Raw genomic sequence first — 26995 nt, 5'->3', positions numbered from 1 at the left:
GAATCACTGTTGCAAATTAGCCTTTAGCTTAAAATGCTTGTTGGGAATTTACTTGTATATATTTTTTTTTAATTAACTCCAAGCTCTTGTTTATTTTTGATTTAAATAGGAATTTAATTGCGATATCTAGAGATATTTTGAAGGCTTTTAAAAGGTCTTCAATAATCGAGTTATTTTTTTAATAAAGATTTTGTTGCTGAAATGGCTTTTTGATTATTGGTATTATTCCCATAAAAATAAAAATCAGTTACATTTAGTGATTATTTAATTATAATTTTTATAAGAATTTAAATACTTTAAAGAAGTCTTGAATGTTTGGTTTGAGTTTATTTTATTTATAAAGATTTTTACCCTTTAATGACTTTTTGATTGTTGGAATTATTCCCGCAAAAAACTAAAATAAAATCAGTTAAAATAATAATTCCATTTAGTGAGTATCTCACAGCTGGATACTCGATTCCTGCGCTCTTGGCTGTCGATTTTATAATTATATATTCTGGGGCTATAACTGGTGTCCAGCTGGGCGGCAATGAGTTTGCTAACGGCCTGGCCAGACGTCCTTGTTGGAAGAGGATGTGGATGGAGGATGTGGAGGATGAAGATGGGTATAAGGATGGGCATGGCTATGACGATGACGATGACGACGGAGAGTGTGATGCGAGGTGGAATGGTTTCTTAATGTGCTCGATGCGACGTTGATGGCATTGCAAATGTGCACACGCTCGAGTCCCCAAAAATGTGACTGTGTGTGTGAGTGCTTGAGAGTACTTAGCAGACTGACAGAATCGGACAACCCCTAGTATCCCGAGATTTTCAGGGGGAAACACCACACCTCCCTTTTGGGAACATTGAAAATTGCAAATATATTGAGACATTCCCATAAGCTAAATGATGATTCCCATTTGAAGAGATGATCCGAGTCGTTGACATAATTGAACCGATGGAGTGCTTTGTTTTCGCTTCTTGGGGCCCAAATATACATACATATGCTAATGGCCTTTGGGAAATGGACTTTTGTATACATATTTCAGAAATAAATTATGGATAATTTACTGCAAACAGGTGTAATTTTATGCAAAATATACAACACTATATAAATATATTTATATATTTTGGATAAAATTATGCTAAATAGGTGATTTTAATGTATGATAATATAATCCAAATTGTATGATATTTGTTGCAATCCAAGTTAATAACTAATTTATTATTTTCCATTGTATTTTCAGCTCCCTGTGCACGTAAATTCTCATATCGTCGTTTAATCGCCTTCCTGCCCTATGCACTATATCAGCAACAACAACAATAACAACAACAACTACACCTATCACTTCAACAACAAAAGAGTCAACCAAAAAGCAATCGTAAAAGCAAATAACTAGTAAAAGTTGTAATTGGAACAAATGTTGTACATACCTACGGATACGGATAAATTGTAAATAAATTGTATGATATTGCAAAAATACCCGTTACAAAAATAGCCAAAATCTCATCTTATGTCCGTTGTAACATATATCAAATTTTTGGTTTTTGGTTTCGCACCAAAAATGCATTCTTCTTTTAGCCAAATAATTGCAATTTAGATTCAAGTGTTACGGGTATCAAATAGTCGATCTTCTCGACTATCGATAACTCAATCAAACAAATCGATCAATAATCGGACTTAATTCCCCATTCGATAGAACCTTTTGGCCAGCAAAATTTAGCTAGAAGACAAAATATACAAGGAGAGAAATTTTTGCATACTAAATTTAATGAACCTATACGGAAATTACAAAAGGCAAGGTAAAGGAAAGCAGAGACCCAACAATAATTAGCATTAAAAATTGGTTAACAAGCGGAAGATCCCGAAATATCGAAGAGAAGGGATAAGTTGTACGCCCATTGTGATTATTAATTTTAGACATAGGCCAAGAAACCAAACAGCAATTCGAGGAGAAAGCAACAGCACTACACGACCAAAAAGCAAAGCAAAAGCAAGAGAGAAGCAAAAGCAAAAGCAACATTAGCCGCCCAAAGAAACTTGAAAGCATTAGCCAAAAAACTAAAACTAAAAAAAAACCAAAAAACTCTTAGTTCAATTCCATCCAAAAACAAAAACCCAATCTCTTTCGGCTTTGACAAAACTAAAACTAAAGCAAACTAAAAAGATATTAATGCGGCTGCCAAACACAACTCAGTCTCAACTTTTGCCCAGAAGCATCTGTTCCCTCTGCCTACAAATAAAAATCTCAATCTCAATCTGAATCTGAATCTGAAGTTATACCAAAACGCAAGGTTTCTTCAACTCCTGCAAGTCGCGAGTGCGTTTCCGTTTCCGCTTCCGTTTCCCCTTCCGTTTTCGTTTCGGTTTTCGGTTTCGGTGGAAAGAAAGCTAGGAAGCTAGAAAGCTAAAGCGGCTGCTGCCACCTCCACTGCCACAGGGAACTGGGAAACAGCCGCCAAGATGACGATGTGGCAGAGTGGCGGCATGGGAGGCCATGGCTCCCAGAACAATCCATGGATGAAGCTGATGGGCATTGTCCACAAGGAGCGGCGCCACACGGAGAACGTCCAGAGTCAGTCCGGTTCCAACGAGCGCAACCTGAACCAGTGAGTATTGAACAAATGTTATGAGTAATTTTATTAATAATATAAGGTTACTAAGCCAGGTGGCAACACTAGCCAAGCATAGTGGCAACATTTGTTGAAAAGTTTAAGTAAACTATTTAACTTTAGCTAGTAAGAATTTAACTAAACAGAAACCAATAATAATTTTAACAGAATTGTTTAACCACACGTTAGTATAATTAAGTGGCAACATTTGTTTAACTAAGTGGCAACTTTGTATGAAGGAAAATAACGGAAGATAGCTTATAATAGCATATTATGACTACGATTTTTTAAATGTTAGGTATTCCATTTTGTTCTTTTAAGGAACAACTATGTGTGTAACTAAGTGGCAACATTTGTGTAACTTAGTGGCAACATTTGTACAACTTAGTGGCAACTCTTTATGAAGGGAAATAAATGGATATGGCTTATAAAAGCATAGAATGTATTCGTTTAAGGGAGAGGGAGCGGGAAAACCAAACAACTAGTGATAACTGGGCATTATCTTTTTATCTTCTATGCTCAATAAGCGTAATTTCGCATAGTTATGCGAGTGAATGGAGGGTTAGCTGGGCAATGGTACAGGGAAAATGCGACGCTGCTTGCGCAGAAAAGTATGCGGTGATATTTCTTTCTTTCTTTTTTTTTTATCGCTTCCTCCCTCTACTGCGACTTTTGGATGTCGAATGCGGATGCCATGTTATGCATATTGGTCGTAAAACATGCGCCAACTGCGCAATTAAATGGCCCGCAATGCAAATGGAATGCCTCCCAGGAGCAGGACATATGGGCAGGACTCAAGGCGGGTTTTTGGATCGGAACTGGGTTCTCGTGGAGAGTCATTTACCACAAATCAACGCTACCAACTACCCTGCTAGCCACCTTGTTTATCCAAGTGAAGCGCCCTGTAAATGATATATCCAGTGGCCGGTGGCCAACTATCATTACCCACCCAACAGCTCTTTGGGCTTTTAAATTGGCTATAAATGCGCTGGAGCATAAATGGATTTACACACATGCAGCTTGTTGCTGTCCTCTGCCCATTTTTCCAGCCCCCAAACCACCCACCACCCACTGCCATCATTCATTTTCATTCCATGTTGCATGCAAATACGACGCCACTGCCCCACAATCGCAATCGCATCCATTTGCCGCACTTTTCACTCCGGAGTCCTTATAAAAATTGTACAACTCGCAATATGTATGCACAGATACTCAGATACTCAAATACTCGGGATACTCAGATACTCGGATACTCGGGATACTCATGTATGTACTTGTGTGCGCCAAGGAAGTAAAATGGAAAAGGCACTTCCGGCAGTCAGATGAGCGGATGCCGTGCAGATTGAAAGATGGATCGAAGAATCTGATTAGTCGGCGGTTCCATGAAGAAACGAGGTCCTTGGGACAGTATGCTTGTTTTTTTGGCCTTTAAAAATAGAATTAAATCGAAGTAAAGTCGAATTTAATAGAGGGAATAAGGGAAATTAATTCAATAAATATAAAGGTTTATATAAGAGAGGGAATAATAGAGAAAAATTATGAAAATTGTATAAACTCTTTGAAAACTTAAAAAATAGTTATACCAAAATTAGTAAATTAGTAAATTTATTCAAATTATTTTTCTCGTTAAAATTTATTTGATATTTATTTGACTTTATATTTTTTTAATTTAAAGTTTTTAGTAGTAATCTATGACCCTGGGTTTGGTTCCATTTCCACTTCTCTCAGTGTACAAGTTGCGTTCTGGGGCACCGCTAAACTTTTCTATTGCCGCACAGGACTCGAAGGACTCGATGGGATATGGGTTTGCCGCCGCCACCCGAAACTTAGCTCGAGCGGATTAATTGAACTAGTTCCCCAATTTGCCAACTAATGTGCTTTAGAATCCGACGTCCTGCATCCTGCATCCTGCGTTTTGCGTCCTCCGCTTCTCTTTTCTACTTTTTACTTTTCCACGGGGGTATCATAAATTTATGCACCCACAACGACGCACACAATGGAAAGCACTTGAAAATGAAAGGATAATAATAATATTTTTATTTTATTATATTTTAGTTTTTCTTTTTCTCTTTCTTGCTCTAGCAGCAGCAGCAGCATCAACATATGAGAGGTCAGAGGGCGGGGGCGGTGGTTTAGTGGGCGTGGCAGGGTTTAAGTGCACTCAAGTGCCATCGAGGGGGGGTTTTTAGGGGGGTTTAGTATATAAATGCTGGCGTAAAGTGTAACTGCAACTGTGTGTGTTGCAAAATTCTCGCTAACTGTGCGATGATTTCGGGATTCTACCGGATTATTTTCGCCCAAGTATTTCGCAATTTATGTCTCTCTTTGCTCTTCGCCCTTCGCCCTTTTCTTTTTCATTTTCCATTTCCCAATTTCCCCTTTACCCTTTCCCGTTTCCACTTTACCTTACACTTGTGTCTGCCCCTCGACAAAAGTTGTGAATTATTTTATTGCCTTCGAAATGAATTTCGAATTGTTCATATTTTTAAGTGGCAGATTTGGAGGGCATGTTTGAAGAGCACTGAAAACCAAATGGAAAATTTTCGTAAAAGCCAAGCGATAGAAAATAAAACGATTAGGCTTTTCAAAATGTTTCCTTGTTAAACATGATGAATTCATTTACCGATTACAATATTCTTAAAGTATTTCTATTCTATTTTTCGACCTAAAAAATCAGTTTTTTAACCAGATGTTGGTTAAAATAAGGTCGAAAATATCATACCTCGATGAGCTCGTAATTAAATTCCTAATCGATTGGCATTCAAACCTAGAAATTTGTAAATTTTCTCATTTTTTGCAAAAAATTGTGATGTAACCCCTTATATAAAATGCGAGAATTGGTGAAAAATTGAATTTTCCCGAAAATAATGGGGATTGTTAGTATAGGTTATTAGCTGCTCAAATCAGTCGCTCTTTTATCTGTGCGCCTTGATTTGCAAAAATTACGCTTGAAAAACCGTCAAAAAAGAAAATTTTTATTCAAAATATATAATGCATCTTTGTTTAGAACTTACGACCACTTACTTTTTGTTTTAAATCTAAGAATAAATAACTAAATATATTTTATTTATGCCTTGGAGAAATGATTATTATATTTTGCAACCTATTAATATTTTAACATTTTCCTGTTCACTTGATGACCTGTTTTTTCCGCCCCGAAAATGTGGGCAAAAGTAGGATTTTACTTACATTTATCATTCTGCCTCGGCCTTTTAGCCGATTTCTCCGTCTCGATTTTTTGGAAAAAGGAAGACAATGTGTTGCGGAGGTTGAAGGGTGTTCATGCATAAATATTGCCAAGGTCAGAGATGCTAAAATGAAGGGGTGAAGAAGGCGTGGCCGCAGTCCAAATGCTGTTTGCTATTTTCCCTATATATACATGGTACATGCCTTCTTCTTTTTTTTTTTTGGGGGAACGAGCAACAGTTGAACATTTGGAAATTTGCATAAATTTCACAAGCACATGCCCTGGCCTTCTCTTCGGCTCGGCAAAGTTTATAGAAATTTATAGAAATGTGCACGAAACTGTTTCCATTTGCCTGGGCAGTCGGTCGCTTTGTTGCCCTTCAAAGGCATTTGGGTCCAACATGTTCAAATGAATACTTTATAAGCCTCTCTTTATGGCCACATAGCCCCGTCTCTCTCGATGCCTCTCTCGCCATCTCTGTCCTTCGCTGTCCCTTTCACCGCCCTCCTTTCATTTTCCCCCAGCCAGTGTGTAATATTTATGCTACGAAATGTTTGAAGTTGACGAAACCATCGGCGTGGTTGTAATATTTAACGCCAACTCTGTAGAATTTGCACGAAAACAAAACAAAGTTGGGTAATTATATTAAATAAATATATGTAAATAGTGAATAAATTATAGGAAATATTAAAGTTAATAATTTCACAATAAATGTGGGTGATAATATTTAATAAATAAATTCAAAAAATGTATAATTTAAATTTTTTAATTTATAGAAAATGTTACAGTTAATTATTCCATTTACCAAAAATAATAAGATTTTTCCCTTTAATATTTTTTAAAGACTTACTTACTAACTATATTTTAAAACAAGAGAGAACGTTATAGTCGGGTGCCCCGACTATCAGATACCCGTTACTCAGGTAAAGGGAGTGCGAGGGAGATGGAGATAGAGATAGAAAACGTTGATCACGCATAACTTTTTAACGAATGGACCGATTTGAAAAATTTCTTCTACATTTCGATAGGTATTGATAAACACCATAAAACTGCATTTTTACTTTTCCGAAATATTGAAATTTTTAAAATCGTATATAAGGGATTGTGGGCGTTAGAGGGGGCGTGGCACTCTTTTGAAACAAACTTGCGCTGCGTAGGAACTCCTAGAATCTGCATGCAAAGTGTCAATCTTCTAGCTTTTATAGTTTCCGAGATCTCAGCGTTCATACGGACAGACGGACAGACAGACAGACGGACAGACGGACAGACGGACATGGCTAGATCGACTCGGCTAGTGATCCTGATCAAGAATATATATAGTTTATAGGGTCGGAAACGCTTCCTTCTGCCTGTTACATACTTTTGCACGAATCTAGTATACCCTTTTACTCTACGAGTAACGGGTATAACTATTTTAGCCTCAGTGTTTCTCTCAGTGCTTTGTCATTCCACTCGGTGGCATTATCTCCCCTTTTTCGCCCATCATCATGGGCATCTGAGCTATTTTGCATTGAAATTGAAATGTCCGCACTTTTTGTCCAGGTGAAAGGCATTCGCCCAACTGGGCCAAAATAAGTACATTATATTTGCCAGCATATATGTATGTATATGTATTTGAAAGCTGCAAAAGTAAATAAGTGCTTGTTTGCGCATCCCCATATCCTTGTATCCTGTATCCCTGTATCCTTATCATTTTGTCAGGCCATTGAATACCGTCAGGCGCTGCGAATTAATTGAAAATTCAAACATATTGACCAACATAAATACGTGGATAAAGTGCAAGTCCAGTCGGCCGGTTGATTACTGCTGCCCCCAAGTTGTTGTTTGTCAATGTCAGTGGAGGCATTTGGGGTACAGGGTGCCAAATCTTTTGGCAATTAAAGGATTACGGTGAAAGCGCTCTTTGAAAATTACGATTTTATGTTTAGGCTTTTTTTGTAAAAATAATAGGACTATTTATTGCTTTTAATAATATGTACTAATATTCCTTAGTACGTTTGAATATTTTAATCTGAAGTTTAAATACTTTAACCAGAAGTTTGAAAACTTTAAGTTTAAATACTTAAACCTAGAGTTTAAATACTTTGACCTGAAGTTTAAGTACTTTAACCTAAATTTTAAACATTTTAACCTGAAGTTAAAATACTTTAACCTGAAGTTGCCAACAGGATAGACACCCTGTCACCATTTATTGCCGCTGTCATCGATTTCGGATTGCATGAGAGTCGTTAGTTAGTTACTTAACCCAACCCAACCCAACCCAAGCTAAGCCGAGACTTGCTGATTTTCCCAGCCCATTAACCCATTAATTATTTGTAGTAGAAAAATCGTCTAGAGGAAAATGTTTGCCCATTCGGAAAACATAATACACAATTCCAGGGAGCTAATAAGCATATTTAAAATATTTTTAATGCCAATTAAATTTGTTAATATATTTTTCTTTCGGTATAAAATCGTTTATATTTTCTTTATCTTTTTTACATGTCATTAAAAAGTCGCCTAAAATATTTATAAACCCAACCCTTTTTCGGTTGGCAAATCCATTGGCCACGTAACCAATTTTCGTGGGCTTGTCATGGGTTAACACCACTCCCTCTACCACACATCCCCAAATTGCCGGTGGCGTCTTTGCCGGCTGTCTAATTGCTGGCCATTCGTTTGGGCCACGTTAACGTTACAGGACCACAGAGCCTTCGCTTATCAGCGCCTTTCGCCTTTTGCCTTTCCAGCCGCCGACTTATTGCCACACCCACGTAGCGAAAATGAAAATTGCGACCCATTTGTTAGCTTCGCCAGTCGCCAGGCGAATCATTATTCATTTGCCTGTGGAAATTCGCAGCACTTTGTCTGCCACCTGGTTGTTTTTTTGCTTTTTTTTTATTCTGTGTTAAGGGTTGCTATTGAACTTTACTCAGGCGAAATTAATGAGCGCATACGGGCATAACACCCATTTACCATTTACCATTACCACCGGTGGTCAGTCGGTGGTGGTCACCTGGTATGCGAATCTACTGAAGTGCACCTAAGCGCGAAATATGTGCGAGTGTGAGTTGTCCTTGTTCGAATCCGGATCCCCATCCTCCCATTCCGTATTCCCCATTCCCCAGAGAGGGGAAACCCATAAAAATCCCAAAGTGTCAAAGCGAAACGCTTCAAAACACTGGCAGCCAACGAGCTGGGGCAACATTTTGGCTAACATTTCAATTGGCACGGCCATAAAAATAAAGAAAGCTTCGGTCGGCATTAAATTTAAATTTTACAAAGAATACCTAACTATGTATATATTCCCTTAAGTATTTTATTTTAATTTGTGAAATAAGAAGGCGTCTGAAAGTATGTAGCATACTTTTAGACACCTTTAAAAAACCCCAGTGATTTCTAGGCTTACTTTTCTCTGTTTTTGGACAACATTTCAAGAGGGAAAGCTTCGATTTTTTCAAGGGTTCCTAACTATGTGTAACTTAGAGTATCACTTACATTCCATTAAATATTTAAATTTTTTTAATTTTGTGCGAAAAAAGAATATAAAATTGCCATAGGCCAGGCAAATATTTACGCACAACTCCAGCAGAGCGAAATATTTGCTGTGCATAATTAAAGGCACACAAATTATGGTTTTTAAGCCTTTTGGCGCTTTTCGGTGGTCAAGTATTTTCCACAAATACCTTCAATTGATATTAAATTTAAAATAATTAAATTAAAGCGAATTTCTCTCTAATGCCTTCAATTTTCATTGCCGCTTCACTTCAGTTTATTTTAATTGCGTTTATTTTTGGTACACATTTTTTTATCAATGCTTCATTAGCTCGTTGTGTGATTGCATATAAATTACTCGGAATTCGAATCGTTTGTGCTTTGCCTCGGAGTGTTAATAACGAAATGAGCATCAATTTCAATTTTGTTTTGATTGGCATCCGATTAAATGATATGTCAATTCCTCAAATGTCCTAACTCAAGCATCCCATTAACCCAGTGTATATGCAATTCCGGCATTTTGATGCCAACCATCTGGGTGTGTGTTTTTATTTTCTGTTTTCTTTGCTGTTTTCCCTGTGTCTCGTTGACCATTTGACTTTGATTTGTTGTTTGGCTGGGTGGGACTACAAAAGCTGAATGCCCCCCCCCACTCGACGATAAAAAAAAGATGTGGGTATAAAAAAAAGAGTAAAAAAAAAACAAAAAACCAAACACAAAGGAGGACAAACAAAACAGAAGTGTCGAAAGACAATTCGTAGCACTCAATTAACGCATTTAAAAGCACAAAAAACGTAAAGATCCAAGGCGGGGAGGCCAGAGGTCGCCACTTGTCGGGGTTTATTTTTGAGACTTGAGACCGAACTGCCCGGCATTGTGCATCCGCCCCATTGTCTCTGGCACGCGGCGAGGGCCATCGGGGCATTGTCTAACCCACAATGGATCCTCCTTTCGGGCTCCTCAGGTTCTCAGGTTCTCACTGGGAACCTCCCCTTCTCCCACAAACCTCCCCTTCTAAACAAACCTCCAATCAACTGCCAACACAAAATTGAATTGGGAGAGCAGCTTGAACTGGATTAGATGTCTTACCATAACCCGGAGCAGACAGCACCATCAATTGATTGGGCAGAGTCATTAGGATTTCGATTTATGGAGTATGAAAGAAATGGGAAAAAGTTTAGGTATATTTTATGATTTTAAAGACAATATATGGCACACAAAAAAAGGTGTCTAAAAGTATGCAGCTAAAAAATCATTTAAAAACCCTAGTAACAGAACATTTTAAATATTTCAGGTTTCAAAAGAAAATCTTTAAGAATTTTGAAGAAGTTATATTTGGAGGTTCTAAACAACAAAAAAGGTGTCTAAAAGTATGCAGCTAAAAAGGCAGTCAGAAATGTTGCATACTTCTGGGCACTTCTAAAAGATATTTAAGTTTCCTTGTTTTTCGCCTTGAAGGATTAAGATTTTCATTCATTTGGAAATCCAAAGTTGCTTCGAAATTGTCAACGAAGTTTCCTTCAAGGGTTTGGACCAAGTAATTTCACCATCGCGAGCAACGAACTATGACAGCTCGTGACTCAATTTACGACTGTTTAGGGCATGTTATTGCCTTCTCAAGTGATCTCCGCCTTTTGACGGCGGGGGGGTCATTCATTAAAGTTTCACTGGCCAGGACACTGGACACCCTTCGGCTTTATTACGAGAAATAATTTAACGCATCAACGATTGGCAGCTTTGGCCATGATTATTGGCCCTTTTCCCTTGAACGTTGTTGGCCCCTTGTAATTGCTTTTGAACCCACTCTACGTTTTAAGTTCCTTGGTGCTGGAATTCTGGCTTTTTTCTAGCAATTGGAATAGTTTTAAAGCTAGAAATAAAGTTTTTTTATAGTTTATTTCTTATTTCAGTGGGGATTTCAATTAAAAAACTAAAACTAACTGGCACAAAAAATGTTTTAAAATAAAAGTTCCTACACAAAAAAAAAGAAACACAACGGGACCAAATCGATATACGCATGGTAAATTTCTGGTATTTATACGCATGTCGTTTTTACCATGCAATACCAATTTCTCTTTCTCGAAGATTCTCTGACTTCGAAAAAGAGAGCACTCAAATGTAACTTAAATTGAAAATGTAAATGTGGAAGAGAGAAAGACACAATTGAAGTCAAAATTGATACCACATAACATCAAATTGATCTTCGTTTCATATCAAGTTTTTTTTGGGTGTATTGTAATTATTAAACTATTTTACCTGATAGATTTTCTCATCTCCATTTTGCCCTTTCTGATAAGGGAAGGTTCTTTATGGCCCAGTGAACTGCTCACGTTGTTCAGGCTAAAATTCCAAATTACATTTTGCATTTTGATTAAAGCGTAAACACTGTAAGAGTGACCTGTAGGTAACCCCCCTTTCCGAATCAGGGGGCTCACTCCCCCCCCGCGAGACACTGGATTCTGAATGCTCGTTTGCAATTTAATGAAGCAAACTGTTGCTAAACACAAGTGAAAAGGGGAGGGGTCCAAGTAAGAAGTGGGAAGTAGTCGGCGTTCAAGCATGAAAATTGTTTGTCCACGGACTTCAGCGGATTCCGGCAGATGGAAGGCGCTTAGCGTCCAACAGCTGTTCCAAAGTCCCTCCCACTCAGTAGTCTTTATGCTGTATCCTGAAACCCCCTCCCCCCCTTACACACTTGGCAATTTGACAAGAGCGCATTATCCTTACAAACGGCACCAGATGGGCCTGCCTCAACACAGGCAACTCGGAAACAAACAAAAAATGAAAAATGATAGAGAGTGCGAAGAGAAGAGGAAACGGAAATTCGGTGGCAAACGGGCGGGGTGTCCATAAAACTGGGGATTAGCCCAGTCAAACGATTCCGCTGGCATTGGGCCAAAAGGAAAAAAAGTGAAGGAACGCAACCAGTACGGTAATTATACATAATATATATAGTCGTCGCATATACATATATATTTAAAACTGCATAAATCGAAACACTCGAGCAGAAAAGGCCAAAGGTTGCTGGTGGTGCTGATAATTGATTGATGGTCATTGGCTCTCTGTCATCAAGGAATCGCCGTTGAAGGATTCGGGGCCGAGAATAGCCATCAAATGGGATTTTAATTACCAGGCTTTAGGCCCAAAGCGGATTATAATGATGCCTTGGATGGTTCGGAAAGTAAATAATTGATTTTTTAAATTTATATCAAAGGTTCCCCAAGAGATTTAATAGATTTATTTCGAAACAATCAACCCAAAAGTTCTTAAACTTTTAAGGTATCGCCATTGAATTAAATTGTATGTCTTCTGTTTGCTTTCCATCGTCGATAATTCAAAGCTGATTTTATTTCACTCACACTCGGGTTTCTGCTCTTGCTCTTGCTTTTCCTCATCACAATGAGGAATGCAATCCTGTGAAAAGGAATCTCTATTTCGGAGCCAGTGCCATCTGCTATGTGACTGCTCTGTTTTTACCCATTTTTCTCCATACCCATACTCGTCCGCTTTCCCCCATTTTCCCGCAGAGTTGCCGCAATCCGTGACGCATTCCAGATCCCCGAATTGCCTCGACGTCCCAACGATGACAAAGGGAATCGGAAAATGCAACTGAAAAATCGCTCAGACAATGGCCAAAGGGGAGGGGATTTGAGTGGGGGCGGGGTAGGGGAAAACGAAAAATGCAAATTGTCAAACATGCAACGCAATTGACGAGAGACGAACTCTGAGGCACGCACAACAATGTAGGAGGTGGTCCTATAACTACAATACCCACTACCCACTGAGCTAAGCCGAATTACACTGTCCAATTTGGTGCACTTTTCCATATCATTTAACTGCAGAATTGATTTCCCTTCTGGGTCACCAAAAATGGCAAGAAATTTGGACAAAAGACCAGGTTAAAACAAATATCGGGGTCACCAAACCCCATATTCAGCAGCATTTGATTGAAATTAATTTTTTTTCATTATCTTTCGCCTCTTTTGACTGGAAAATTGATTGCCTTTGCAAAAAAAGGTCACCAAACATAGCCACCTTATCCACTTTTTGTAGAGGTAAATAAAAATTCGGGGTCACCAAAAGGGAATTTTCATAATTATTAACTTTTTATTCCATTTTTGTACAGAAATCGGTATTATATTTTGATTTTTCTGTGTGTATCAACATAGTGACTGGTTCAGGGTGGTCTAGGGTGGGCCTGCCAAACATCGAAACGCTTTCGTGACGAGCTTGGGTGGTTTTCCCTTATTGACAGGCCGTCACTCTGCCAGTCCGTCAATCTGCTGGAGCTTCAGCCCGGCATGTGGCCTACATAGCCGCCGCCCTTTCAGTCCCCTTTCAGCCCCCTTTAGCCCCCAATGCAAATCCCAGATCCCCGATCGGCAGCTGTGTCCCTGGCTGGAAATTAACTCGAACCTTTATTCCGCCTCTCGCTTTTCGCCTTGGCATCTCGGCCCAGGAACTTGTTGCTGCAATTGGCCGAATGCCCGGGGTCCAGGCCTTTTAAGCAGGCATAATTAATGGAACCAGCCCCGGATAATGTCAACATTATCGCGGCTAATTGAGAACGGAGAGGAGCTGCAAAGTGGCACTTAATGATACGGGGAATATGGATGGGGAGTAACTAACCGAAGGTTAAGAGAAGGTTAATTAAATGAAAAATGCTTAAAATCGTTAAGGAAAAACAGTTGAATGTGTAAAGATAATTATATGCCCTGTCGGTAGAATAAATAGTAACATTCTCAGCACTTTTTGTTCCACCTTTGGCAAATTAACACTTCACACCCAACAATTTTCGCACACTTTCCCTTTTCGCTGTGCCTTTCAATTAGCGAATCTCCAGACAGTGTGAGCAAGTGCATTGGGAAAACAAACCAATGATCTCAGAGCAAATATTAACCAAGAGATGTTTGCTTTTGGAAAAAAAAACACTTTACATTTATTTATTGTGCCTTAGACTATTTAGATTTGAGCCGTTAGGATCTCGTTAGGATCTTTAAGATCTTAAAGTTCTTCATCTTCTCCTAACTATTGTCGGCGATGAGACGCTGTTCGTTGTAGCGTATGGGATATGTGAGTGCATTGCCCTTGTCCCAGGAGTAGAGTTCCTGAAATAAACAAGATATAAAGCTTAACCGGAAGATAACCGGTAGATAAAGCTACTTACCACTGTAAGGGGATTGTAGCCAACGGTTGTGGTGTGGCTAAAGGGATTCGAGAAGGGCAGATTCGTGTTGAGCAGCTTGCCATTGTACAGATCGACCACATAGCGAATCTGGGTATTCTTATCCGTGCCCGAATCGATGGCATACAGATTGCCGCACACGATGAACATCTCGCCGAATTGATGGTGGTCCAGGGTGATATTGAAGTTGTACTGCATCTTCAAAGTCTCCGCATCCAACTGTTGGATTTTTTGGTTAATTTTTTGAAGATACTTCCAAAGAAATAGGGACATTTACCTTGGCCACCAGCGTGTTGTTCGAGTTGTAGGTGCTGTAGATCACCCAAAGACCCACTTCGTCCACATTGAAGTCCATGTAGTTGAAGTCGGTGGCATACAGCCTATTTGCAGCTGCCACTCCGGCAAATGGCAATTGTGTGGCTAAAAGAAAACAGTTATTACCAATTGGAATAGGAAATTAGAAATCAGAACACTCACTTATCTTCTTGAGACTGATCAAGTCCAGCTTGACCACCAGATCCGAGTTCCTTTGTTGATAGTAGAACGAACCGTTGAAGACCACATGAGCATTGCCCTAAAATGTTAGGGTTATAGCTAAATCTTGATTAAGAAATCTAAGAAAAACCCACATGAAAGCCCTCTTGAATTTCGTATTTCCGCCGGGGAATGCTGTTCATTCGGTACTGAATGCGGGTGGTGAACTCAAACAAATTGTACGGATCGTTCTCGTTCGTCACGAAGGTCTTCTCCTTATCGCTATCCGGCGAAGGATCCCTCAGCCAGGAGCCGAACTTTTCGTTGACCACCTTGTGGAAAACGGGCTTGCCCACGGCATACAGATAGCAGGCTATTAAAAGGCGAGATTGGTATTCTATATTATATATTAAAAGGGAACTTATTCCACTCACTTTTCGGTCGCTTGGGTAGACCGGGATAACTCAGATTGCCCGTGGGTTGGATCTCAAAGCTATTCAGTATTTGGTCCTTGCACTGGTACAAGCTAGATAATCATCATGTTGAGTTATACTTATCAGGGGATTTTCTATATAATTTCTAACCTGGGATCTGGACACTGGTCGCAAACGGGACACTCGCTTTCTGGGGGTCTTTGGCCGTAGACCTTCATGCCACTGCCCACGTAAGGGGTCTCACTGTTCGGATCTTGAGCTGTAAAAAGAGAGAGAGAGGGTTAGCTCTCGGTTATCCTTCGGTTAGCTATTATTTGTAAGACCCACGTGCTACTTCAAAGTTAACCATGGTGGCATTCAATTCATTCCTGGCCACACAGTGATAGTAGCCAAAATCATCCTTCCTCAGATTACTGATGATCAAGCGCATGGTGGTCTTGAAGCTAGAAACCAAAATAAAAGGGAGTTAAGTTCCGGTTAAAGTAGGTTTTAAGTTAACTCACCCCTCGGGAAACGATTCAATGCCGTACTTCTCGCTGGGATCGAGGATCTTGCCGTCGTAGGCTCGCTCCCAATATCTGATGGGTTCGGGAAAGGCCTCCACTATGCACTCCAAAGTGGCGCTACTCTGGTACTCGGCGTAAATCGTTTGACGGAACACCGAAATCATGGGTGCAACTGGGGATTAACTTCTGTTTAAGATCAATATTTAAAACATGTATAGATAAACTCACACTGCACTTCCACGAGATAGGTGGCATTGGCCACTGGAGCGATGCCATTGTTGGCATAACAAGTGTAGGCGGCCATCTGGTGTCGTGTGATATTGGTGAACTTCAGGAACTGTCCGCTGACGGAGGCCACTGTGTGATGAGGATTGGGTGTTGAGTGCTAAGTGATAAGTGATAAGTGATAGTGGGGTGACTCACTCTCTACGCCGTTGACATTAATGGTGCGACCATCCTCCCGACGCCATTCCACCTGCGGCGTAGGAGTTCCCGTGGCCGAGCAGCTCAAGTTCAGCGATCTGCCCTCCTCCACAATCACCGAGCGTTGGAAGTCCGGAAGTTGTAGATCTGGCAAGTTAATACAGTGCGTAGTTATAACCTCAGGTTAAATAGGAATAATTTAAAGGTCACTGCTCGAACAGAAAACCAAGGCGGATGAAAGTTATATTTTATTTTATTTTTAACCTTAGGTTAAGTGTTTTCCATAATTATAATTAATAACATCCTCAGGTTAAATGTATATTTGACTGAGCTTCCAATAATAATAATTGAATAATCACAGCTCGAACAGAAAATCAAGACTAATGAAAGTAATATATCACTTGATTTTTAACCTTAGGTTAAATAATTAAATAAAAAATTAAATAATTATAATTAATAATAACCTCCGGTTAAATGTATATTTGACTAAACTTCCAATAATAATACCTGAATTATCACAGTTTTGTCAGAAAAACAGGGCTGATTGAAGTAATATTATTTTTCATTTTTAACCACCGGTTAAATGTTTCCCATAATTATAAATAATAATAACCTCAGGTTAAATGTATATTTCACTAAACTTCTAATAATGATAATTGCATTACCACAGTTTTGTCAGATAAACAGGGCTGATTGAAGTAATATTATTTTGCATTTTTAACCTCAGGTTAAATGTTTCCCATAATTATAATCAATAATACATTAATCATACTTTTAGTAGAAAGAAAAGGCTGATTAAATCAATATTTTTGCTACTGGTTAAATTTAACCCCAATTGATTTAACCTGTTATTAACCCTTAACTCACCTGTTATAGAGGGCGGTATGAGCAGATCGTTGGAGGAGCTGCCATTGGGGAACTGCATCTTCCAGGCATTGATGCCGGGCACTCCGGGTGTGCCGTTGGTGCCCGGCTTGCCGGGACGACCGCGGGGACCGGCAATGCCTGTGGGGATAAACCCAAGGGAATTACATTTAACTGGTAGATATATATTACTTACCCTTCAGACCCCGTTCGCCGGGCGGTCCCTGGGCTCCCTTGGGTCCCGTGATGGACAGACCATCCTTGCCGTCCTTGCCATGCAGCCCATCCTTGCCATCGCGACCGGACAGCCCATTCTTGCCATCAGCACCAGCCCGCCCTGGTACGCCATCCAGCCCCGGTTCACCCGGTACTCCATCCCTTCCATCCAAACCTGCCCTTCCTGTGGCGCCCGCATCTCCCTTGGGTCCCCGCGGACCCGCCGGACCCGAATGACCCACACCATCGACGCCGGGGGCGCCGGGCAGTCCGACATCGCCGCGATTGCCCTTGGGACCCGGAATGCCAGGCAGGCCGGGATTGCCGGTGGGCCCCTTCGGACCCACCTCGCCCGTGGGTCCCTGCGGCGCCGGCGGACAGTAGTCCTGGGTGCCCTTGCAGAAGCCCGTGATTATCTTCTCCGGCACCCGGCAGTAGGTGTTCAGGTAGATCCACTCATCGCCGCCGGGAGCGGCGCCCTTTTGGCCCGTCCGCTTGCGGATCTCCGAGTCCTGCTCGTCGAGCACTTTGCGGTGGTTCGGATTGAAGAACTCGATCAGGGGATCAGCTGCACAGGAAATACAATTGAAATATGAATATGAGATAGGGATAAATTCTACGTGATCCAGGATCCAGGCATATCAATTAGATATCTTATCATATCATATCATATAAATATACTATTTTGAAATACCAAAACAGTAGTTTTCATGAGCAAATAATCTCAAATAGAATAAATATATATTTTATTAAAATGATATCAAAATGATATGAATAAATAGATCTCTAGAAATCGTACTGATTTTTTGTCAAATTGTTTTCTATGTGGCTAAATATTTTTGGGCATATCGATTCGATATTTTATCATATCAGTAATTTCATTTAATAAAAATAATATAAATTTACTATTTTGAAATGCCAAAGCAGTAGTTTTTATGAGCAAATAATGTCAAATAAGATAAATAAATTTTTTACTCCTATCAAATTGATATTGAAATGTTATCAAAATGATATGAATAAAATTATCTTTACAAAACGTATTAATCTTTTATCAAATTTTGTTCTGTGGGTGAATATTTTTGTGTATTGTATCTATACTACCGGTATCCTCGATATCCTTACCATGCATGGAGGCGGGAGCGGAGGAGGCAATGTCCCGGCGCATCCTCTTTCCGTTGGGCGGCGGCGTGTGGCTTATCAGGTTGTCCGTGAACTTGCGCTCGTTCTTCAGAGGATCGCTGGTCCTGCTGCTCGCTGTGCTGGCTCTGGTGGTGGTACCTCCACCCAGTTGCTGCTGCTCCTCCTCGGCGAGTATCCTGCTGACCATGGCCCGCAGCTCATCCTCCGAACGCAGTAGTTCCGCCTGGAATTGCACGCGAAAGGCTCGCGAGTCCAGGGGAAGATCAGGAGGCATTCCGGAGGCATCCTGGGTGTGCGTGTAGAAGACCAGCGACAGGCTGGCCAGGATGAGGGTGAGGGCGCCCAAGTAGATGTAGACCAAGGCCAGGGACTGCCGTCCGGGGCACTTGCACAGCCGACAGGTGGAGCCACCGGCGGCTCCCAAGACCAACTGGTCACTCGATGCACTGGACTCCAGGTTACTGGGAACTCCGGCGGCGGTGGTGGTGGCCTGGTCCTCCTCCTGCGGATCATCCTCCGCCGTCCGCCGCTTGCGCTTCTTCTTGCTGGTGTTCTGCAGACTCTGGTTGACAGCCAGAAACATTTTACCGGGTTCAGGGAGCTATTCAATTAGAAAATATAATCCGAAGTCCATTTAATATTTCTATAATTTATTTTAAAAAATTTTAATTTAATTTTAAAATAATTTAGCAAATCTCTTGTTTAGAAAACATATTCAAAGTTTATAAGTGTTAGGGAAATTGTCGAGAAAATTAGAAGCCTTTTTCTAGATTTCGATTTTGATTTGTTTTGATTTATCGCCGGCGAGTGCAGTTCGAAAATAAGACGACATATTTATAGATCGCATATTAAGCGGTGTGTTTTTAGATCTAAATTTAAAACACTGCCCGTTTGGCTCCAAAAGTTTTGATTAGATTGGGATGATGATGATGATGTGGGTGATGTGAAAAACACGGAATTCCGTTGCATTTCCCTGCTTTTCCCGCTTTTCTACATACTTGTATACATAAGACAACTTTTCACACTTTTCCTCTGGAGCGCTTCAAAAATTGTGGGTGTGAAGGAGAAGGAGAGACGGACAGAGACGGAGAGAGACAGACGGACAGAGACAGAGAGAGAGTGAGTGTGTGTGGGAGAGAGAGAGAGAGAGAGCTGCTACCGAACGCGTTGGCGTCTAATGCTCGACTGAGCGAGTTGCACGGCGACATTTTCCTCCGTAGCGGTTTGTTTTCCACGCTTTCGCCGGCAACTTTCCCACGCATCCGGTTCACACTCTCTTTTACTCTCTCTCTCTCTTTCTGTAGGAAACTCTCTCTCTCTCTCGGTATCCTATAGCTATATGGTCTTACGCACATCGTAAATAAAACGGAAAGACTTAAGATTCGCTTGATTTCTGCTAATTTAAGAACCACAATAAAATCACATAAATATTAAATGGAAAATCCAAAATGTTTGCTGCCTGATATACGAAAGTTCTTAACAAAATATCGTTAAAAAAAATATATATATACATTATCCCATAAAAATATGCGGGAAATCATTAATTTGTTTAGTTTGAGGAAGAGAGAGTTGAAATGGTCGCTCTTTAATTTCACGCCTGCGCCTTGGAAAAAAACCTCTGTTTTTATTTTATTTCCCATTTCTTATTTCCGAGGATGATGTCCTTCTTAAAGAGTTTCAGGGGGGAGGGGAAAAGGAATAGGAGCGGGGATGGCAAGTCAACTATGAGTGCACACGGCTCAGGAGGGAACTCAGAAAAACTGTCTTGGCTTGATTTTTGCTCCTCGGAGAGGGAATACTTTGCGATATCCTCATCCTCATCCTCAACAAGTACAAAGTTTAATGGGCCAAACTTGGCAGAAAGTTTTCCCTTTTCGCAATCATGGCTTTGCCACTCAAGTTTCTCACAAGATACTTTATTTGGCATATTTTCTTTTATTTTTGACGCTGCTCGAACGGGTGATTAAAAAATATTTGCTCTTTATTTCTAGTGTATAATGTAAAAACAGAAAAAAAAAACAGAATAGAAAATATTTGTTAATTTTTTTTCTGTTATATGGGTGATGTAGAAACAGAAATATATTCCTAAAAACTATTCATAATGTCATCCCATATTTTATATTTATTATCTACGCTCCACCAACGAAAATCAATTTAAAATGCGCTTTAAATCCGCATTTATTTGCCGAGATTGTTAATTTTCCCCATATTTATTTTCAATCTCTTTTGGGTGCGCTCGGCTGCTTACTTAGTAATTATCGCAATTAGCGCTTCAATTCCGTCGCTTCGTCCGCAAACGATTTAAATTGATTGCATTTGCTCAAATAATTATATGTTATTATGTGCCGTTCCGAGTGCCACTCGATTATTGTTGCCACACCTCCTCCTCCTCCTCCTCCTCCACCTCCTCCGCCACGCCCCCTCTTCGAAAACCCCCGCCCACATTTGTGAGCACTTTGCGCTTAATTTGCATTTCTGTTTCTGTTTCGAAGGCGGCGAGTGGCGACTGGCGACTGAGACCGAATTCAATTTACATTGGCCAACTGCATACGAGAGCACGACCCAAAGGCCAATGAGCCGTAACGAGCTCGTTAACTGGATGCATTTGTAGTTGGAAGCGGGCTTTTGAATCCGGACTTTGGACTTTGAATTCCGGGTCCTGGAACCTGAAACCTAAAACCTGAAACCAGGACCTGCATTTCGGCCATTTACTTTGCTGCTTCACCAGCTGTGCCCTCTGCATTAGCTGGCCAAACACAATGAAATGGCCAGAAAATCCGGTTGCAAACGGTGCAATTCGCTGTCAAAGGCCAATGTCAGAAAGTTGCCAGCAATAGATGCACTGAGAATAACGTTAACGTTTTAACAAAAAAAATTGTATATGTATATACAAAAAAAAAAAGGGGTAGTTTATATTGATTCCAATTTTGGACAAAAATAAACGGGTTTTTCAGTTTTTTAGTCGTATTTACGGCAAATAAAGGCCGACAGCTAAACGAGCGACTGTTTTGATTTTTTATTTATTTATTTTTTGATAAATTTGTCCATTTTTTAATGATCATCATTTTTAGCGAAAAATTACAAAAAAAATATTTTTCTCAGTTTAAATGCCAATTGTTAGGGAATTTAATTACGAGCTCAACGAGCTCATATTTGGATCATTATTCCCATTATGACAGCCAAAATACTGATATTTTAGGGTGAAAAATATGGATTCAAATTTTTGACGAAAATATCCCTTTTTTTAAGGTTTTTTGTCGTAGCTTGGACATTTCCAAGGCCTACAGCTAAAAGACCGACTGTTTCGAACAGCTAACGACCTGTACTAACGAATCCCACCACTTTCAGGGAAATTTATTTTTTGATCAATTTTCGCATTTTTGATAAGGGGTAACATCACAATTTTTTGCAAAAAATGAAACAAATTGAAAATTTCTAGGTTTGAATGGCAATCGATTGGGAATTAAATAACGAGTTCAACGAGGTACGACATTCCATATTTGGATCATTATTTCCATTTTTATGGCCAAATTACTGATTTTTAGGATTTTTTGTAATGGTTTTTTAGTCGTAGCTTGGACAATTCAAGGCCTTACGCTAAAAGACCGACTGTTTTGAACAGCTAACGACCTCTACTAACGAATCCCATCACTTTCTGGAATATTTATTTTTTGGTCAATTTTCGCATTTTAGATAAGGGGTAACATCACAATTTTTTGCAAAAAATGAAACAAATTGAAAATTTCTAGGTTTGAATGTCATTCGATTGGGAATTTAATTACGAGCTAAGCGAGGTATGACACTTCATATTTGGATCATTATTTCCATTGTTACGGCCAAAAAACTGCTATTTTAGGATAGAAAATATGGATTTGAGTTTTCGACGAAATCAGCCTTTTTTATATGGTTTTTTAGTCGTAGCTTGGACAATTCAAGGCCTACAGCTAAAAGACCGACAGTTTTGAACAGCTAACGACCCATACTAACGAATCCCATCACTTTTTGGGAAATTTATTTTTTGATAAATTTTCGCATTTTTGATAAGGGGTAACATCACAATTTTTTGCAAAAAATAAAAAAAATTAAAAATTTCTAGGTTTGAATGCCAATCGATTAAGAATGAAATAACGAGTTCAACGAGGTACGACATTCCATATTTCGATCATTATTTTCATTATTATGGCCAAAAAACTGTTATTTTTGGGTGAAAAATATGGATTTGAATTTTAGACAAAAATACACTTCTTTTGGGATTGGAAAGATTTAATCAAAAAAAGACTTAAAAATAAAGCAAGTTTCCAAGGTATCATTATACCTTGTTTACTTTTAAAGGCGTTTTCTGTGTGTGTAAACTGCAAACTGAGGAGCCCTGCCAAGCTCTTTGGCGGTTTGGCATACAGAAGAGCGCGTTTTCCAGGCGGGTTAATACTTGTAAGCGGCTTACTGCCAAACATCAGCAACTGAGGCAGCAGCAGCAGCAGAAACAGCAGCAACAAGCCGCAATGTAAGGAAAGCAACAAGCCAACCATCCAACAAGCCAACAGGCCGACAAGCCAAAGTTAAAGCCGCAGACCAAGTCGGCAAACAACGGCAGCGAAGCCAATAAATCAAAATGTCAAGATGATGGCCTTTGAAGTGCTTTCGGGCTGACTGAACTGAACTCAGAACTCGGATGGCTGAAGGTGAGATGAGGTGGCATCGAAGGTGGCAGAGAGCCGAGAGATCCAACAGGCAACAGACATTAGACATTAGACAAACTGGCAAAAGACATCAGCCAACAGACAACAGACGTCGCTTAATTTCGTCAGAGAGCCGTGAATCTCCCGGGGAAATGACAAATTAAATGACAAGAACTGTCGGCTCAGGATGCCAACATTTAGTTAGCCTCGAGCTTAACGCCCCCCTTCCATCTCTCATTCACCGGCGAATTCGGGGTGCAGCTAAACACATTGATTGCTGTTAATGCGCCCTGACCTCGGACCACCTTGCGTATGAGTAATAAATGCATGCAAAATCATTTGCAAATGGGAAAAAGGGATGGGGAAAAGCTGGAAAAAATAGGAACTCACTGAGAAGAATTATAAAACCTTCTACCACCGTTCTAAAAATAAACCAGCATTTTAAAGATTTTTGATCTACATATGCTAAAAAATAGTATATATTAATCGGACCACGTTGCGTATGAGTAATAAATGCATGCAAAATCATTTGCAAATGGAAAAAATGAATATGGAAAAGGAAAAAAAATCAGAACTCACTGAGAAAAAAAATGCACCACATTAAAATATGTTTAAAAAATATGCCAGCATTTTAAAGATTTAAAAATTTTCAAATAAGAGTTCATTGAATTGAGTTGAAGAGATAGATTCGATTGAAAGTTACTTTTTATAGTAAATTTTTTTTTTGATTTTGATTTCCCTAAAATTAAACAAAAAAATTCTATTCATATTTATTTTACATTTAAATACACAGAGAATATTTTTCTTTCTGTGCAGCGCTCTGTTTTATGACTCCAACAGACGCAGGGCCGAAAGTGCATTCAGAGATGGCTTCTTTTTTATGGCCCAGCTGGCAATAAAAAGCCGAGTACAACAACCAAGAGCTGCCGAAAACAGAAAACAAACAAAAAACAATATGCCAGCAGCTCCATTTCCTTGGAGGAGCTGAAATTGAAATTTTATTAGCATATTTCTCGGGCTTCCTTCAAGGATTTTGCCTAGAATTCAATCAGGCTGATTGCAGAAGCATAGGGTTCTTCAAAGGGATTCCGAAATCGGAGTTTAAGAAATCTTGGCAAGAGTAGAAAACTGTCAACTAACCACAAACTATTTAAGGTGTCCTTTGCCAAAGGATTTCAATTCGATTGATGTGTTGATAATTTGCTGTCAGAATATTTGTGTTTCAATCGGAATTTTTAAGCAGGTGTTCAAAGGATTTCAAAGCAAAGCAGTGATGAGTGCTGAATATTTAAGGGGCAATAAACTTGCAATAATGAATGAAAATAAATTTAAAAGAATTTAAAAATATATTATAAAGGAGTTAATTTAAAGGAAAGGAATAATTTAAAAAACGTTTTAAAAAGTTTTGAGTATTTTGTGGTTTATGAAGACTATGAATATTTAAAAAGTAAGAGGAAAATAATATTCTCTCTGCCAAAAGAGAAGCCCCGTCAATTTTTGAGGCGTGGGAAATGTCTTCAGGTAATTTCTTAATTGCCGCCCGCCGCAGAAAATGGAAAACGGAAATGGGCGTGGCAATCGGCGTTGAAATTTCTGACAGCATCTCCTCACTTCATCTCCATTTATTTTTTTTTTTTATGTTGAACGGCGAACGGGAGGAGTTTTCATTGCTTCGTTTGCTTCGGTTTGCATTTCCTTTGCATATTTATGAGGGTGGTGGGTGGTCTGGGCGGAGGAAAAGTCGTGGAAAGCGGACAAAACGAGGAGGAAGCATTGAACACCATCGAGTGGCGGTGCTTATCTCTTGCAGAAGGGAAATTCGAGGCCTGCGGAGGCTTTTCCCCAGGCAAACAACAACAACAGCAACAAAATCAACAGAGCAAAATGTTTTCACAGTTTAACTGAAGCAGAAGAGCTAAGCAGAAACTGAGGCGATCCGAGACCGTACAACACATTTTTAATGAATTTTAAAGTTGTTGTCTCGTTAATTTTCTCCTTCTCTTCTTTCGTTCATTATTATAGGAATGGATTAGTAAATCTATGTATATTTTGGTTAATTTCTAGCTAAAGTCTATGGTAAAAGCTTAAATTTAAATATATTTTGACGAAAAAGTCCTTCTATAGGAATAAAAAAGTTGCCAGAATTGTTAATTGTTTTAACTTTAAAAAAGTATTATAAATATTACTAAGACTTCATTGAAGAAGTTTGTATAGCTCTTTGATAAATATTTTATTTTGGAAGACATACACTTTTAATTTTTGTTTATCCCTTTTCCTTGCTATTTATTTCAATTGTATTTCCTTTGTCTTTGCCTCCCTTTCAATTGCCTCCAAATAAAAAAAGGACAAAAATTCGCAGGAAAGGAGAGATGTTGGAGCTTCACTTTGGGGCAGTCAGTGGGATGTGGGTGGTGGGTGGTGCTGGGTGGGCGGTGCTGCAATCTGCCGCAGATGCCGAGCGCCGCTGACTGGCGGTGAGCACGTGTTCGCCTTTGGCTCCTGCTGAGCAACAAATGCCGACGAGCCGAGCGATTTTCGCCGATTCCGATTCCGATTTCGATGCCGATGCTTCGGTCGCTGTCTGCGTCGACGTCGCTGCTGCTGCCTCTGCTTCTGCCGGCGTCGACGCTGCCTGTTGAAAACTTCGAAAATTCAGCAGCAGCGCCATTGGAAATTCGAAAATAAGGAAAAGCTCACGTGAAATGCTTTAAGGCTTTCGCAGCTTGGAAAAAGCTTTGGTTTCCTTAAAGTTTTTTCACATTTTCAAGTTTAAATGGAAAGCCAATTCTCGAACCAGAATCGGAAAATAAAACCGCAACCGATTCAAGCTTATAACCGTAAGTTTAACGGTCACCATTACCGATATGAACCGATACGGATTCAAGAATCGTATTTCCTGATAAAAATTAAAAAAAAAAACTATGATAGTAATTTAGGATGACTAATCTTAAATAATATTTAAATTTGCATTAGAAATTCCAAGTAAGAATCCTAGAGATTATATCCAAATCGTACAAGTCTCCTTTTATGTCGTCATTAACTAGTAATTGACCTTTTTTGGCAAGCTCATTGACGTCACCAAGTGAAAAAGTGAAAAAGCTTCACCTCGATCTACGACAACCTTAAAAATGTGAACATGCGATGGTTATGCGTGTGGTGAAAAGCGTCACTCTTGCCCCAAAGTCACGTTTTTAGCCTTTTATCCTTTTAGCCTCCATTGTGTCAATGTCCTTTTCAGCCAGCGGAAACGCAGCGAAATAGGAGTAAACGGCTGAGAACCGAATGAGAAAGGAGTGATGCCAAAAGGAGGTCACGGGGTCACTGCGGCTGTGACGTCAGTGCCTGACCACCCATAGTAAAATACTGAGAAAAATAAAACTGTTAATTGTTAAGAATTAAATTATAAGAATATTATATTTAAATCGTTAGTTATTTTAGCTTTATAAATAATTTATAGCAATTTACTAATGACTTAATATTACTTTTCTCATTGCAGGTGAGTAAAAGCCATCAAATATATGAATTTACCCTATTATAAGTCGAACTTGGCCAAGCAAAGGATTTGGATGTGAAAGCCCACTAACACCCTTCAACTGATTAGCCCAAAAGGTCAAATATACTTTCCTGTTAACCATATATCACTGAATCTTTCATACTTGAACTTTGTTTAGTTCGTTTTCCATCACTAAACTCATCAATCAGTTCGTCAATCATTTAAATACGTTTTACATCGATTGAACAAACATTTGCTGCGAATATAGAAAGGCAGCTAAATGCCGAAAATTCGTAATAAAAAACAATGAGAATGGGGCTTATAC

The 26995-nt window shown here is 39.5% G+C and overlaps 2 protein-coding genes across 8 annotated transcripts in view; one reads left to right on the top strand and one right to left on the bottom strand.

Moving 5' to 3' along the window:
- The window catches only part of LOC108066900 (potassium voltage-gated channel protein Shaker), a 155266-nt gene that overhangs the window by 24773 nt on the left and 103498 nt on the right, over positions 1 to 26995 (top strand). For 3 of the 6 annotated variants that reach the window (XM_070219099.1, XM_070219097.1, XM_070219100.1), the window contains exon 3: positions 1230 to 2592. In XM_070219099.1, coding sequence (XP_070075200.1) covers positions 2447 to 2592 — 146 coding nt within the window. In that variant the 5' untranslated portion in view covers positions 1230 to 2446. The remainder of the gene's footprint in view (positions 1 to 1229; positions 2593 to 26995) is intronic. The other 3 variants (XM_070219094.1, XM_070219096.1, XM_070219095.1) reach the window with 3 other exon arrangements.
- LOC108066899 (uncharacterized) lies at positions 14166 to 19670 on the bottom strand. Of its 2 annotated transcripts, none has more exons than XM_017155626.3 (15): positions 19497 to 19670; positions 18481 to 19099; positions 17339 to 17926; positions 17146 to 17283; positions 16279 to 16425; positions 16084 to 16212; positions 15853 to 16027; positions 15677 to 15792; positions 15500 to 15608; positions 15350 to 15441; positions 15071 to 15288; positions 14919 to 15015; positions 14719 to 14861; positions 14424 to 14660; positions 14166 to 14364 (listed from the first exon to the last, which is right to left on the bottom strand). In XM_017155626.3, exons 2-15 carry the CDS (start codon positions 19079 to 19081, stop codon positions 14281 to 14283), a joined length of 2874 nt encoding a protein of 957 aa, XP_017011115.2. In that variant the 5' UTR covers positions 19082 to 19099; positions 19497 to 19670; the 3' UTR covers positions 14166 to 14280. The 2 variants fall into 2 exon arrangements, with proteins under 2 accessions (XP_017011115.2, XP_070075204.1); XM_070219103.1 differs by having other exon boundaries at positions 19658 to 19670.

This window comes from Drosophila takahashii, chromosome X (genome assembly GCF_030179915.1).
Source record: "Drosophila takahashii strain IR98-3 E-12201 chromosome X, DtakHiC1v2, whole genome shotgun sequence".
NCBI classification, from domain to species: Eukaryota; Metazoa; Arthropoda; class Insecta; order Diptera; family Drosophilidae; genus Drosophila; species Drosophila takahashii.
This window is presented reverse-complemented; position numbering and strand designations above follow the sequence as displayed.

Bases quoted from the DNA above. Each gene is read 5' to 3' on its own strand.
- LOC108066899 (XM_017155626.3), bottom strand. From the start codon at position 19,081: ATGTTTCTGGCTGTCAACCAGAGTCTGCAGAACACCAGCAAGAAGAAG. The intron at 15,793-15,852 runs GTGAGTTAACTT...TTTGGTTTCTAG, and splicing joins ATTGAATCGTTTCCCGAGGG to CTTCAAGACCACCATGCGCT. The intron at 15,442-15,499 runs GTTAGAAATTAT...ATGATTATCTAG, and splicing joins GACCAGTGTCCAGATCCCAG to CTTGTACCAGTGCAAGGACC.